Source organism: Watersipora subatra, chromosome 4 (genome assembly GCF_963576615.1).
Source record: "Watersipora subatra chromosome 4, tzWatSuba1.1, whole genome shotgun sequence".
Lineage (NCBI taxonomy): Eukaryota > Metazoa > Bryozoa > Gymnolaemata > Cheilostomatida > Watersiporidae > Watersipora > Watersipora subatra.
The window spans coordinates 64966326-64982810 of record NC_088711.1 but is presented as its reverse complement, the minus strand read 5'-3'; the positions used below and the strand labels follow the sequence as shown (position 1 = coordinate 64982810).

General features: G+C 37.7%; 2 protein-coding genes across 2 annotated transcripts in view; one reads left to right on the top strand and one right to left on the bottom strand.

Moving 5' to 3' along the window:
- The window catches only part of LOC137394509 (limbin-like), a 28880-nt gene extending 21376 nt beyond the window's left edge, over positions 1-7504 (bottom strand). The window contains exons 1-5 of the mRNA XM_068081232.1: positions 7436-7504; positions 5621-5905; positions 3642-3815; positions 1340-1580; positions 27-206 (exon numbers count right to left, since the gene is read on the bottom strand). Coding sequence (XP_067937333.1) covers positions 27-206; positions 1340-1580; positions 3642-3815; positions 5621-5905; positions 7436-7504 — 949 coding nt within the window. The remainder of the gene's footprint in view (positions 1-26; positions 207-1339; positions 1581-3641; positions 3816-5620; positions 5906-7435) is intronic.
- Positions 7505-10090: 2586 nt separating this feature from the next.
- On the top strand, positions 10091-16303 carry LOC137394508 (putative protein tag-278). Its single transcript, XM_068081231.1, has 8 exons — positions 10091-10100; positions 11348-11532; positions 11674-11781; positions 13062-13277; positions 13774-13926; positions 14573-14662; positions 14811-14969; positions 16067-16303. The coding sequence occupies exons 1-8, from the start codon at positions 10091-10093 to the stop codon at positions 16301-16303; spliced, it is 1158 nt and encodes a 385-aa protein (XP_067937332.1).
- The last annotated feature ends 182 nt before the right edge of the window (positions 16304-16485 follow it).

Genomic DNA, 16485 nt, shown 5'->3' with positions numbered 1-16485 from the left:
TACATAGACATTGATAGAAAACTCACCAAGGCGCATGAAGACCTCATCAACTGTGCCGGGAGGCAAGGTGATGGTAGCAATGGCCTCAGCTTCTTGCCCAACATTCCAGACTTCCGGAATGTTCAAGTATGAGCCATTTGCATTAAGACTTGCAACATCTGTTTTGTACCACGTATTGCAATAATTCGTGAGGAACAAACCGTTAGCTAAAACAACATCATCTAGATATGAATAGCTGTACTTGCGCACTACTTTATACGTTATTCTTAAATCAATGTATAACCTATCATCTGCGCATTAGTTCATGTGTTATTCTGTAATGCCTTCTATACCTTTAGTACACTAATAGATATCCTATAAGTGTACTACTAGATATCCTATAAGTGTACTACTAGATATGCTATAAGTGTACTACTAGATATGCTATAAGTGTACTACTAGATATGCTATAAGTGTACTACTAGATATGCTATTAATGTACTACTAGATATGCTATAAGTGTACTACTAGATATGCTATTAATGTACTACTAGATATGCTATTAGTGTACTACTAGATATGCTATTAGTGTACTACTAGATATGCTATTAGTGTACTACTAGATATGCTATTAGTGTACTACTAGATATGCTATTAGTGTACTACTAGATATGCTATTAGTGTACTACTAGATATGCTATAAGTGTACTACTAGATATGCTATTAGTGTACTACTAGATATGCTATTAGTGTACTACTAGATATGGTATTAGTGTACTACTAGATATGCTATTAATGTACTACTAGATATCCTATTAGTGTACTACTAGATATGCTATTAATGTACTACTAGATATGCTATAAGTGTACTACTAGATATGCTATTAGTGTACTACTAGATATGCTATTAGTGTACTATTTTAGGCAAAATTATTACACTACTCTATATGTCATTAATGCATTATTACACCATGCAGTTATTGCGCCATGTAGCTATTGCGCCATGTAGCTATTGCGCCATGTAGCTATTGCGTTATGTAGCTATTGCGCCATGTAGCTATTGCGCCATGTAGCTATTGCGCCATGTAGCTATTGCGCCATGTAGCTATTGCGCCATGTAGCTATTGCGCCATGTAGCTATTGCGTCATGTAGCTATTGCGCCATGTAGCTATTGCGCCATGTAGCTATTGCGCCATGTAGCTATTGCGCCATGTAGCTATTGCGCCATGTAGCTATTGCGCCATTTAGCTATTGCGCCATGTAGTCAATGCACAATGCAGTTATTAATATTGCATGTTATATGCAATATGCATATAACATGCAATATTGGTTAGTATTGCATGGCATATTTAACTTCACCTGAGTCACTGGTCCAGTCTAGCCTTAGCGTCATATATTGCCTCCGGTCATCAAGGGGAAGGGTGTCTTTGAACACTGCCGACGTACTGATCAACATAGATGAGGCTTCAGTGAAGTTGGAGACATCAATAACCCAAGCATTTGTACCCACCACCGGGCTAAGGCTAACACTTCCATTTGCATCAGATAAAAAGGCTTGCATAGAAATGACCTGCGCATGATTTCCTACATCCACCTCAACCTTCAATAAACAACAAAGATTAGCCCAGGATGCTCAGCTTACATATAAAGGCTAAGGGACGCTTGAGAGGCTCTATAATGCACATTTAAGACCTCAGGCCTTTTGACATTTATACAAATACATGTTGATTGTTATGATTGTAATAAAAATCATATATTGCTCTATCAGTCAGCGCTGGCACTAGTCACAGATGGAACCAGTCACAGGTGGCACTAATCACATCTGGCACTAGTCACAGCTGGCACTAGTCACAGGTGGCACTAGCCACAGGTGACACTAGTCACAGCCGGTACTAGTCACAGGTGGCACTAGTCACAAGTGGCACTAGTCACAGCTGGCACTAGTCACAGCTGGCACTAGTCACAGGTGGCACTAGTCACAGCTGGCACTAGCCACAGCTGGCACTAGTCACAGCTGGTACTAGTCACAAGTGGCACTAGTCACAGCCGGCACTAGTCACAACTGGCACTAGTCAAAGCTAGCACTAGTCACAGCTGGCACTAGTCACAGCTGGCACTAATCACAGCTGGCACTAGTCACAGCTGGCTCTAATCACAGCTGGCACTAGTCACAGCTGGTACTAGTCACAGCTGGCACTAACCACAGGTGGCACTAGTCACAGCCGCCACTAGTCACAGCTGGTACTAGTCACAGGTGGCACTAGCCACAGGTGGCACTAGTCACAGCTGGCACTAGTCACAGCACTAATGACTGCGAGTTTGCTACAGACTCAACCAATATTTGTATTATTTTGTATTATAGTTCACTAACTCAAACTATCTTCATCCTTTCAGGTTGGTAAAAGTTACTGAAACATGTTAATTTAAAGGTAAACAAAATATCGAAAAAATATTTATTGCATCAATGGGCAATAAGCATTTATTTAGTGCTAGATGTATCCATAAACTTGGAGTTGTCTTACACACATTGTATCCACTGATATATGACAGACACGGTGATACCTCTATTAAATACTTGAGTATAAATCCAATAAAACATTTTTCCACCGCGTGAGCTCGTAATAAATCAAGATTTCAGTTGTCCTAGCCTAAAATCACTAAAATACTTTTAAAGATTTTTGGCAACAGCTTTTACTGACGCATTATACACATCTACTCCTATCCACATCTATTATACACATCTACTGCTCCTATACACATCTATTATACACATCTACTGCTCCTATACACATCTATTATACACATCTACTGCTCCTATACACATCTATTATACACATCTACTGCTCCTATACACATCTATTATACACATCTACTGCTCCTATCCACATCTATTATACACATCTACTGCTCCTATACACATCTATTATACACATCTACTGCTCCTATACACATCTATTATACACATCTACTGCTCCTATACACATCCATTATACACATCTACTGCTCCTATACACATCTATTATACACATCTGCTCCTATCCACCGCCAACAGACCCCACCCGACTCTGTTATTCTACCCTAATCAAAGCAAAACTGTGCAATTTTTTGAAAATTGGGGAAAAATACGTGAATAGAATTCAAATGCCGCGCAAGTACCCAACCGTGTATCCCCCTCGCATAGGTAGTCAAGAAGCACCTTGAGACAAATACAACCGACTGAAATTTTCATTAACTTTTTGATACAGTATTTGCTATGTAGGAGTATTCTAGGGAACTATACTCAATCATGCTATGTAGGAGTATTCTAGGAAACTATACTCAATCAATTGTTGCTATGTAGGAGTATTCTAGGGAACTATACTCAATCAATTGTTGCTATGTAGGAGTATTCTAGGGAACTATACTCAATCAATCGTTGCTATGTAGGAGTATTCTAGGAAACTACACTCAATCAATCGTTGCTATGTAGGAGTATTCTAGGGAACTACACTCAATCATGCTATGTAGGAGTATTCTAGGGAACTACACTCAATCAATCGTTGCTATGTAGGAGTATTCTAGGGAACTACACTCAATCAATTGTTGATGTTTCTGAAAGTTTCAGTTGATGGAACGCTGATGAGTTGTAATGCAAACACAACCCTGTAGACTGGCTGCTCACCTTGAGGATGCTTGCTGACTCCGTCGAAAAAGGATTATGTGAAATTGTAAAGTTGAAGGTCACTTCTTCACCGGCTGTGTAGCCATCAAGTGAAGGCAGGACGTCAGTAGAACTGCAGTCAAGCGCTGCCCCGTACTGCACGAGGTGTACTGTGACAGCATCCGTGATGGAATACTAAAATATGAGCGCTGAGCTGAATAACCTTTCCAATAATAACATAATTTAGGAACAAATGGGAAATGCAGCACTTGCATCATCGAGTCAACAAAACAGACAGTTTCGATATAAGTGAACCTCAGGCTTTCTACGCAGCATTTAATTTTGTCTATGGGAAAAACCATTCAAGTGTCTAGACTAGTTGGAAACAGCATGAAGATTTGGCCAGCAGCTGTTATTTCAGTTTGCAATTACCTCTTTACTAAGACCTAGTTTACAGGAGAATGAGACTTCAATGACACCTGCATGTAAGATGAAATGAATCATCAGTTTCCTCCGAGCAGTCAAACTTTAGCAAAACTTGTCCGGCCATTTTATATAACTCACAATTCAGCAAATGATGAAGTTTAGCTGTATAATCTGGGCAAGCCTGAACATCATCAATTTCTAATAATCAATTGATCTAAAGCTCCATCCAATAGAAATACAACAAAACTTATAACTACCCAATCACCTTGACCTTCCCTAACGGTTTTATTAAACCTGTCATTGCTTGAAGGCCAGAAAACCTAACAGACTCGTCATTTTGGCCCAAATGAATTTCCCGACGAGGTTTCATAGCAAGTTTTGTTGAGATTCATTCTTGTGTAAACTAGAAATAAAGCTGTCGACATTAAATATAGGGGACTGGAAAAAGTTCACTGCTACTCAACCTAAAGACCAGCTTTAGATGATTTTAAGCATAGCATAATGGGCAACTTTGTTTCATGTGGCATTCTTAAACATTTCATGTGAAACAATCTGTTAAGACCGTTGTATGCAGCAGAGCCTTTACACGCAATCACTAAATTTCAGCCTATTTGAAGCTTCAGACTTCTTGGAACTTGATAAAATGTACATGCATGTCTGGTAACAATTTGGTAAGGACCGACAATCTGAACCAATCATTCGATGCCGTTCGCATAGCTTCTTGTGTTATCGTTTATTGCAGTTGACCAATGAATCGGTAGCATACCAACATTATAATTACAAGCATTGTTTATCCAAATAATGTTAAATTACTACCCAAGCAGTCTAGTGCATCATGGGATATAATCAGGTGTAATAACTATCAGCTTAGTTATTCTAAAGCAGGGAAAAAATTAAGGAGGTCGATTGGTGCAGGTGGAAGTGTTGGTCTACCAAGCCTAACATTCTGGGTTCAAATCCCGTTTAAAGCAATATTTTTTCCTCACCTCTAAAAGTGGCTTTAGACAGATGGACTGGTTATTACAGCAAAGATTGTCGAAGAGGTGGATAAGCGACCGCCTTCACTAATACTTTTGTTCGAAATTGTAAATAATAGCACACTTTCAATGAGGTGACGGATGTTCAAAAATTGAGCTTTTCTTGCAATGGATAGAAGAAGCTGGTCATTCCAACTCAAATCTCACACTCATTCCACTACATCACATATGGAGTGAAATCTTGTTTTACTATGCCATCATGGTCGTTAAATTATGGCTGCTCTGTTCGTACAAGCAACTCTCAACATGCAGAGAGATACAACAACATGTAACAGCAAAAAGAGTCAAAATAGAAAGTGATAAAAGTTAAGAATAACAATCATATTAGTTGTTTGATTTAACAGCCAATCATATTAGGTAGCCATCATTTAACAGCCAATCATATTAGGTAGCTATCATTTGCCGACCAATTAACTGGGGTAGTTATCATTTGGCAGCCAATCATATTAGGTAGCTATCATTCGGTAGCCAATCATATTAAATAATTACCATTTGACAGCCAATCATATTAAGTAGCTGCTGCTGAGAGCCACTTACCTCATTATTAAGCTCAACACAAGATGAGCAGTTGAGCTGGCCACTATTTGTAATTATGGAGGGGGTATCATTGGAGATCTCACAACTCTCCTCAAACACCACTGAGCTGAGGTTCACCGATACTGTGTCAAAAGTCATATTAGAGTAAAGCCAGCTTGAGTTTCTCTCCATGTCTGTAGAGCTCCAATCGAAGGGGGTGAGGATTGTCACCACTTCCACCAGCCAGGAACCTGGACTATAGTCAAGGAACTCCCACTTGTATGGTACGAGTATACTCATTCTTTGCTGTCAACACAAACAGAGTGGCGCATGAGAGACAAGTAAGGATGAAAGCTAAAGCCTCATTATACGTGAGAAGTTTCTCTTAGTACCTGAGCAAACTATCTGTTAGTGACATGTTAGTCAACTCCCTAAATGACATGGTAGTCAACTCCCTAAGTGACATGTTTTAGTCAACTCCTTGAGTGACATGTTTTAGTACACTCCCTAAGTGAAATGTTTTAGTCAACTCCCTAAGTGACATGCTTTAGTCAACTCCCTATGTGACATGTTTTAGTCAACTCCCTAAGTGACATGCTTTAGTCAACTCCCTAAGTGACATGTTTTAGTCAACTCCCTAAGTGACATGTTTTAGTCAATCCCCTAAGTGACATGTTTTAGTCAACCTCCTAAGTGACATGTTTTAGTCAACTCCTTAAGTGACATGTTTAGTCAACTCCTTAAGTGACATGTTTTAGTCAACTCCTTAAGTGACATGTTTAGTCAACTCCTTAAGTGACATGTTAGTCAACGCAGCCTCAGTTGCTGATTAGTCATCCTTCTTCTATAGGTACTAGTCAGGGGTGATAGAGGGGGTTATAGACGGAGTGATAGAGGGGGTGATAGAGGGAGTGATAGAGGGGGTTATAGAGGGGGTTATAGAGGGGGTTATAGAGAGGGTGATAGAGGGGTTATAGAGGGGGGATGATAGAGGGTTTGCAGTGTAATTTACTTTAACTTGAACTAGGAGAGATTTAAACTAGTAAAACTTACATATTGTTTACTATTTCTCCTGTTTTTTTTCTTTGTTTTTACCAAGCGTTTCACTTTTGTTCACGGAACTGCAATGCTTCAAGACACTTGGAACGTTGTGTAGAAAAAATATTTGAGATGCAGTGTCAAATATTAGCCAAAGTTTTATGTCAATGTAAGTTAAAAAAAAATGAACGCTGAAGGAATTTTAAGAAAAAGTGACAGTGTGTGAATTGCTCTCCAGCTATGACATGTTAGTCAACGTTGCATGACATGCTAGTCCACATTGTATAAATTGTCCACAATAAAACATACTTCAGCAATAATTCTAGCCGTGTGACAGTTCCTTACGCCACTCTTCATAACCGCCCGCGTTCAGTGAGATGCCACAGTACGTCTGCTGTAACCAGCCTCTGAGTAGACATAAATTTAAGCCTATATCTCAACAGGAAGTGACTGCAGATTGTCTACTATTATACTAAGCTACTACCGGTATATTGTTACATGATTAATTTGGCTTCAGTTATAACCCTATGGCAGCAAACTCGAGCTATTGAACTAGGGAAGAGACAAGAGGTAAGAAGGGATTGCGTGTATGGGTGGGCATCTTCAATACAACAATTTTTACAAGTAAATAAAAATTGCATATAAAGAAAATATAATCAAACAAAAAGCAGTAGCTTACATGAAGACAGTAGATGTAATATAATTTTATTATTTACCTGCTACACGCAAACACTCAACTAAATCCCTTTTTTCTGTTGCCATAAACAGATTACACAGAGATGTACAGGAAAGACTCACCCCATCCAGCAAGGAAGCATTGATGGTGAAGTCCATGTAATCATCTGAGAGGAGCCTTAATGAAGACATGGTACTGTTTGATGTTATGTTCCATGGTTGAATAGCAGGGTGCAAAGTGGCATTCTCCCAGGCTATATAAACTCCAAAATCTTGAGTTGTATAAAAGGAGAGCCTGCCACAAAAACATATCCATTAACAGAGAATGGGTTCAACTAAGTAATTGTGAGAGTTGTGTTCACCTAGACCAATGAAAGAGTTGTGTTCACAAACCTATCGGATTTGTGCAATCAAATAAACAAAGAAAGGAAACTGCAGACATCCACATAATGTTGTAGTATATCATATATAGAAACAAATCATCTATGGAATGGAAACCTTTCAAAGGTATTTGCAAGCATGGGCCAAAGTACAACTATTCACATGGGTCTTAATCACCATTAGACTTCTTTGGTGTGTAAAGCAAATTGTAGAAAAACTTTGCAAGAAATATTTTCAAATAAAAATTACAATCGTGATATGATTGTTGGTTTGAGATAGGTCTACACAGCATTATAGTCTTTGTAAATGGAGCAGCTCAGAAGCCCACAACTAGCTCGAGGCCGCTGCTGTTTTGAAGTGAAGCGAAGGATTATGGTCAATGTCACAGGATGCTGTCACCTCTCTGTTAAAAGGACTCTATTGATAGACACAAGGACTCTCTATTCACTACTTTACAGCCCATATAATAGCTCGCTATTGATTTGTGTAGGCCTGTAATACAGTCCATGTAGCGGTACTCCCTTTATCAGCGAATCAAAAGTCAAGGTCAATGTGACTGAGAGTTGTCTGCTCAAATGTTCTGCAAACTTACTTGACACTGTTACTAAGACAATTCAGAATATCACCACTCGGTATTCGTCTACTTGTAGTAGGTTAGTTATCTATTTAGACACAGCTAAACTTTGGAGCGATTTGCGGGAGAAACAATTGATGAGCAAATAATATATTTGCATACAAAGAATACATATGAACGTTACTTTGGTTGACAAGTTTAAGCACTCGCATGTATAAGGAATATTACAATTACAAAATCAATAAAAATAGCCAACAATAGAGTAAGAGTAAAATTTTGGATAATCGAATTTTATATTATATTACGTTATATTACATTTGTTCTTCAATATTCTCGGAATGATCTTGTTTTAAACTTAATTCTAGTACTACTAATGTTCCAGTTGCTCCACTAGAACGCTTGTAAAACACTAGAAATGTAAGGTGATCCCCGACTAAGGATATTATATCTCACCTGTATGCATATTCTGACAACGAAATATTTTGCTCCAGATAACTTGTGTCCAGCCATTCACCGGTTACATTCCACGAAAAGGATTCCAGACTGAGTTCTTGAGGCAGGGTGACATTAATAAAACCCTGGCTAAGATTTGTGTCCGCATAGCGCGCTCCTTGCACTCCACTTACACTGAACGTGCCAGTACATTCATTTGAGATATCCAAAACATTAGTTAGCAAGCTTGAGAGAACTGCAAACTCGGAGCAAAGCATGTTCTGAAGTTGTTCCTTTATTTATCAGTCATCGATGATCTGTCCAACCCACCAACACCTGTGGACAAACAACAATGCAACTAGTAGAAGCTAGACGTGTATAAATTTTAAACAAGCATAAAAATGAAAGGCTCTAGGTTTGTGCCTCTCTGCAACATTTCATTAAAACTTCGTAACGCCAGCTAAATATTTTTACATTTTGCTAACTAGTCATTTATATTTTCACAGCTGCTCAAAAGATTTTCAGTCGGTTAAACAGAAAAAATAAAAATGGCCAGACTCAACTGTAAAAAACATTACGAGTTTCAATGACTACAGTAAATCGAGTAATGTTGCTAATGTAAGGCTAAGTTAAAAATGGCTATTAAATGTGAGTGAAAAAAGTTGGTGTTGATATACTTACTTACAATGTAGGTACTAATTGCAATTTTATATTAGATGGAAGAGAGCTTGGGAGTTAAGAGTAAATTTAAAGCACGATCGTAGCAGCGCGGTACTAGCGCGAACAAACAGGATCTGGATGAGCCTATGACAACCAAAAGCTTAGACAACAACGTGCTTTATAGTACTACATCCGTTTGGGTAGCCTATTGGTCGAAATAAAGCGATCGCTCAGCAACGACAAAATATTTCGGTGACGTCAAGGCATGGCGCCTAAGTAAGCAGGTGCTTTACTAAAACGGGAGTCAAACAGGTCAAAGGAATGAGTAGATAAATAGTCCATAGTACGAGCGGATAAACTTATTTTTTGTTCAGACTCGTCCACTCTACTGCCTACAAACGAAGGTAAGCCCTAATTCAGGTTATATTCAAATATACTTAACTATAGTTCTATGAAGTTTTAGACATCTACTTGCACCCTGCATACTGTTTGATATCTTTGAGTTGCAAGCTCTATTTTATGGACAGAGTTTTTTTGTGGCAAAAAACTATTTAGTAACACAAACTCACCTACATCTACTAAACTGAAAGTTAATCGCTACTGTCTGTGGGGGCTGGCAGCAGCCGACCTTATGAATGTTTGCAATGGTGGCCAATCCCAGGGTTGATACTCCCCCTCAAAAGGCCCATTAGGCTCGGCCCAAATCACGTTTTAGGGAGAGATTTCAGACTATGGGGCACCGTCAGTGAATTTGCTACTTTAGGGAGAGGGGGGTTTCAAGTCCCTTTCACAGTCAAACCAGTGAAAGGGCCCATGTTTCTTATAGCTTTCTTCACACTGTTCAATGGTGATTTTAAGCTAAACTCACCAGCAGGCTGATTTATGTGGATACATAAATGTGGATACATCTAGACACATAGAGGATACATATGCTATAGGCCTAGTGGAAATTCTTTTTATAGCTTCTGAATCATATTGGATGTTTAGTAGGGCGTGGAATCTGGGCACCCCTAGGGAGTTCCCAGTGTTTACGGGGTGTACTTCAAATTGACCAACCAGGTGATTGGGGGTACAATATCTAAGTCTAGGCCTAGGCAGGTGAGTGTTTCTTTTAGAGTATCAACCCTGGGTGGCCAATGGTGTATGTTTGTGTGATTTGCATTATTTTCATGGTTGATGAATCGCTAGATTCTGCAATCGCAGGGCTTATAGCAGCACCGGTTTTTAAACATCTAGTGTTTAAATAGGCAGGCTTAGCAGTAGTACTGTATATATTGATTCTTCAAACTGTTCAAAGTTGTTACATAAACACTAACACAGAGACATGATCTTGGAGTTGCTCTCCAGATATCTTTTAAACTATTATTCTAGCATTAATGAGAAAAACAAAAATACAGCTGGGTATGTTAGTGAGCTGTCAGTTAACACACAGATAATGATATAGCATCAAACAAAGCTCTGAAAACCATGGGAAGGTCTGCATGGTTGAATGTATTTATTGATATAGGATGTTGCGTGATGTTTCAAGTCAGTCAGTGTAACAAAAAGTCGATTGGGTTAATCAATTGGCTACCGTATTAATTTTTCACATTCTGCGTTTGCGGAGCAAACATTTTAAAACTTTTTGAAGCAGCAAAGTTTACTCTTTTGAGAACAGTTACATATAGTGGTAAAAATATGATAAAAGGGTGGATAAGCTTTTTGCGTATCGGTGATTTAGTACATACACAAAATTGAGTGATTAGACCAGTTTTCAATTCGGATGCATATGAGTTCCCAAATGAGTTAAAATTTCTGCAGTTTCTGCTTTTGTAATATATCTTTAAACATCAACTCCTTTTTCCTTTTTAATTAGTGAGGGCAGTTATTAGTAGTCACCTTCTCCTGTCATACAATTTTTGTTGCATAGATTTAGAAACATAAAGTCCTTACACAATCGTCAAGGAGCCCTTGTTCTATAAAATCGTATCTTCTTTGAATTTGTACAGAGAAGAAGATGAGTTCTTGGGTTTCCTTCCCAGAATGCATCACTATTGATGTACTCGTTCGAGAAACATTTAGGATTCCTGACCCGCTATGGCCGGGGCTTGGCTTTATTATAACGTTCATCGTTGGCGGAGTTCTTGGGGCACTGCTGGCGAGGATGTGCTTGCATGATTACATGAGAAAGAAGGTGAGACTAGAGTTTAGACACTGTGGTTTCTGAATTTAAGATGCTCATAAAATATTTAATTATATTAGTCTGGTGGTATAACAGATGGATATTGTTGGTAAGCATTAAGGTTGTAGGTTTGGTGTATTTCTGCTACCGCAGAGTCAAGATGCAGAAGTAGCAACTCTAATAGCTCAAGGAGTTCCCATGCATATGAGAGGAAGAAAAAGTATATTTCCAACACCAAGCTATTCAGATGCAGAGCCTCTGGTAGGTCTCTTAGAACTACAAATTTATTTGCTTTATTAGCTGGAGCGATATACCTATTTGTAAAACTTACCGCAAGAGAGTTAAAAGTCTTTGCTCACTCACAGTGTCGTTGCTACGGCCAGTACTGCATGCATGACAACACTATTTTGTGAGATATCTTAAATCAGCGATTATTCGTTGGCTAGCCAGGGATTTGAGAGAATGAGCCACTTGAAGATGCTTGAGGGTTGATATTCATTGAGTTAAAATAAGCTCATTTCAATAGCTAATAACTGAATATTATTGTATGACTTCTGGAAGCTTTTAAACTTGATCGTGTTGTTGAGCCACTTGTGGTTGGTACTAGCCATGAGACCATGTTGGATTTATAAATTTACATACCTATATTTATAGATATAGATTTATATATATACCTTAGATTTATTGGACACCATTTTATAGATGAGTTAATAGAAAACTAGAGAAGATTAGGCTAACTTGTCACACATATTTTGCTGACACAGCACAATATGTGTGCTGTGTCACATATAAGATAAATCTATATCTATAAATCTACATCTATAAATCTATATCTATAAATCTATATATAAATCTATATCTATGTCTTTAAATCTATATCTATAAATCTATAAATCTCATGTAACATGCTGGCACAGCCCAATGCTGGTCTGACATCGTTTAGCACAGTATTTGTGTTTTTGCATAACCATCATGTCCACAGAAATAGCATATCTCATGCTTCATATTTAGCAGTAAAACTGTAACTCAGACTAGAACTTAAGCACTTTCTACCGAGCACAGTAAAATAGTTTCTAATTAATAGGCACTTATACCTTATGGCTTATTATGGGAGTTATCCTCTCTTAACTTTTAATTATTAAGGTTTTTATATTTGCTTCAATCTGAATGCTTATATAAATAGTTACACTCTAGTGCAGTAGAAAAAACAGTAAAAAAAACTTTTTGAAACTATTTCAAAAAAACTTTGGATTTCCAAAAAGCATAATATTGGGAGTTGTCTGTGCTTGAAGCCTAAGTCTTTTAAAACCGCATTATTGTAAGCAGTATGATTTGGTTACTGCTTTTTCGAATAAAATTTTAGCTGCCTAAATCTACACTTGAAAGGAATTGTAGCCAATGATCAGAGATGCCAGTATGCTGGCAGTTGAGAATGGAAGTATCTAGCATTTATTTCCCTCCATCACCTTCATATTTCTTGCACTCGGAAAGATCTGCTCACAGACCAAAGCTAAAAAAATTATTATTGATCTGTTTAATAGAAACCAAGTGAAATGGGCTCACCAGAAAAATGTATAGTTTCTCCTAGAGGTGGTGCGACAACTCCTTCAAACATTGCGATTGAAGCTGATACAACAAGTGGTCTATCAGATGCTCTGATTAAGCCTACAGGAGACAGCGCTGTCGCCGAGATCAGCCATCAAGATGTCAGTTACTTCTTGTTACTTGAAGAACAAATGAGAACAGAACGAGTGGAGGTGAGAAGTATCATAGGGTCTTGCGGGGGTCAAGGTCAGCAGCATCAAAAGTACTGCAAGTTGTGGCAGATACAATTATTGGATTTTCTAAACAGAAATATATGCAAACTGTTTAATTTGACTTGGCAGGCATAACATAGCATTGTTAATACTATAAAAGAGTTTATTGTTTACTCATTATTATATTATATAATGTTTTAGTACATTATATAATATTATGTTATAGTACATTATATAATAGTACATGGTATTATATTTGTTTGTTATAGCGTTCATTTAAAATAGAAGGGCGTAATAATGAGTGTTCTTATGACACTAATGCCTCAAATTAAAATTTTCATACTTTCTTGATATCAAGCATGTCCTTGTTAGTGAAATTTGCATCACTTTTTTCACTTGTTTTATCCTAGCTGTACTTAGACTTGTACAGCCGACAACAATGGAGAACCGTTGCATCTTATAATCGGGATTACTAATGCATGTTGTCTCTGTATAGGGACTACTCTATCTTGTGAGAATCCATCTGAACAAACTCGTCGTTTCCAACAAGATTGCTGAAGAAGACGCTGAACGAGTCGTATCGGGATTAAAGAAAAAATGTGCAGACATCATCGAGCATAACGGCAGCAGCGAAAAAGCTGCCATTGCGGTAAGAGCTGCTCGCTCTGAGGCTACAAGTGTTAAGACTAGATGTAGCGGTTGCATATTCCTTAGACATCTAGTGATTATGTTATTTGCTCTCGCTAGCACTTGTCTCATGACCACCAGGTCTAGTTTAAACTTGACTAATAAAGGAGTAAAATAAATTTTAACGTATTGTCTCTAAACTTTTATGAAGCATTATGAAGCATTATGAAGCATTATGAAGCATTGGCATAACTTGACCAGTTTAAAAGTTGAAATAGGAAAATGGATTACTAACTAAATCCGCATACATGTACGTCACTTTATGAATCCTCCGACTTCAAAGCGTTTGCTTCTGTTAGATACTAGACAGCTTGTGGCCCTCTGCCGTTTTTTGTCACTTGCAATGCTTGAAACTTATGTGCACTTCCTTCTTATCTGTTAAGAGCAGGCAACTACTTATTTTCATTAAATTTATGTATCCCAGCACATCAATATATGGCAAACCTGGGCAATATCTTTGTTATTATTACTCTGTGGCAATGTCTCATGGTAGCTGATTTTAAAATTGTCATGGCACCTTTTGACATCTTCAGTCTCTCCGATTGTTTAAGCATGATGTTCATTTCAAGGCATATTAGTGTAAGGTGACTTTCTCCAACCTGCTACAGGCTGTCACTAATGATCCCAAGATGCAACAGAATAGTGTGGCTATGCAGACTGAGATCGACCGGTTGCACTCCAGTGCTGTACAAAAAACAGTAAGAAAATCTTTTGGCAATTATTCATAGAAATTTTGGATTTTTATGAAGAACTTAATCTTTTAAAATTGTCTGTTTTTTAAGTTTAAACCGTTTAAAACCGCAGCATTGTTTTTCATTTAACTTAAAAATAACATTGTGCCTGCAGAACTGGGACTTATCAACTGTTGAGTCTGACATTCCTCACCTGCTGGCATCTGTCGACGGCTTTTCTGATGAGGATATTGATGGCCTGATGAAAAAACTGAAACATCAGCTAGCAACGAGAGAGCACAAAGTAAATGATGAGACGAGACGCCAAGTACAGGTATCAACACTCTTGTAGCCTTTGATTCTGTGATGTCTTTGAAGTCTTTGCTAACAGTAAACATAAGTTGTTGGACTTAGCCTGAGGTGTCTTAATTTTACTTCAATTATATAACTTAGCTATAACATAACCATTCAAAGATTTTCTCAAACAAAATTTGTTTTTTACATGTAAATGGTAGTAGTGTTACAACAGCCAATAAAAATTTCACATAACGCTGATCCCTTATTTATCCATTTTACTTTAATATTTCATAAACCCTGAAACTCAAACATAAATAAAATTAAAAGATTTTTCTTGCGTCGGTAAAACCTAAAGATTCTACTAACAAATTCCAGACTCATTTATCTAGAAGTGATTGGCCGATTGCAATATATAACCTTGAAGTAGAGCCGATGCACCGTAAAGTGAAATCGCGTAATGATACTCTTCGGATTACAACAGTAAAGTAATTTGCAATGTATAGCCTGTGATCCAAGGAATTTCTGCTGGCAAGTGACCAATCATATACTAGTTGACATCCTCCAAAGTTGAATGAGATGAATGAGAATTACTTTATGATTGGACTGGCCATGACCAATCACTGGCAGTAAAAGAGATGTTGTGCAATTGTACTTGCACTGATGCTACAAGTAGTAAACTTTCGATATAGCGGACATACATCCATGTAATATGGCAGTTCTTGGCTCAGCGTTGCTGAGTGTTATAATATGCTACCCTTCTGCAATATAACTCACACCTTGTTTATTATTGTTGGCTGTGTTTGTACTTCTACATGAATAAAATTTCTCTAAAAGTAATCTTTACAGGGTTCAGTTGGTTAGATGTGACTGCATCTTGTAATAAAGAAAAGCATTTGAATCACGATCAAGTTTTTTTCGATTTCAATCTTAAAAAATTTTGGCAATCAGGTAACGTAAAGGAACAAACAAAATCTCAGCTGATAGAGAAATATCTATTTTTCTGATGAAATTTTTTTAAATTTTAAGTGGCTGAGTCTTTAATAGTACTGTGTGATTCTGCGTAGCCTAACCTCCACCCGTTTAATAAAAACATGTGTGTAAGCTATGCGAGTATAACGCTTGTCGTGAACACAGTCTTTAGAAGAAAGGCTGGCCAGGAGGAGAGAGCTAGCAGAACAAAATCGTCTCAATAAGCAGACGACTACAGATTTAGTGAAAGCTAAATTGGAAAAGCAAAAGAACAGCTTACAACTCCTGGTCAACAATTCAACCATAACTGAGAAAGAGAAGGATGAAATCATGGAGCAATACGAAAAGGACCTCTGGACTGTTCACAACAACAATGAACGAGGCAAGGCTGCAAACATATAGGATAGCATTGCTTTATCAGTTTGGTTTGTTTTGTCAATGAGTACATCAGATGGATTATCTGTACTACCTTATCATAAGCATGAACATATCATACACATTTCGTGTTATAACAAACCATCTACATATCATAAACTTATTGTAAACATATCCTAAATGTATGGTAAGCATATCATCAACACATT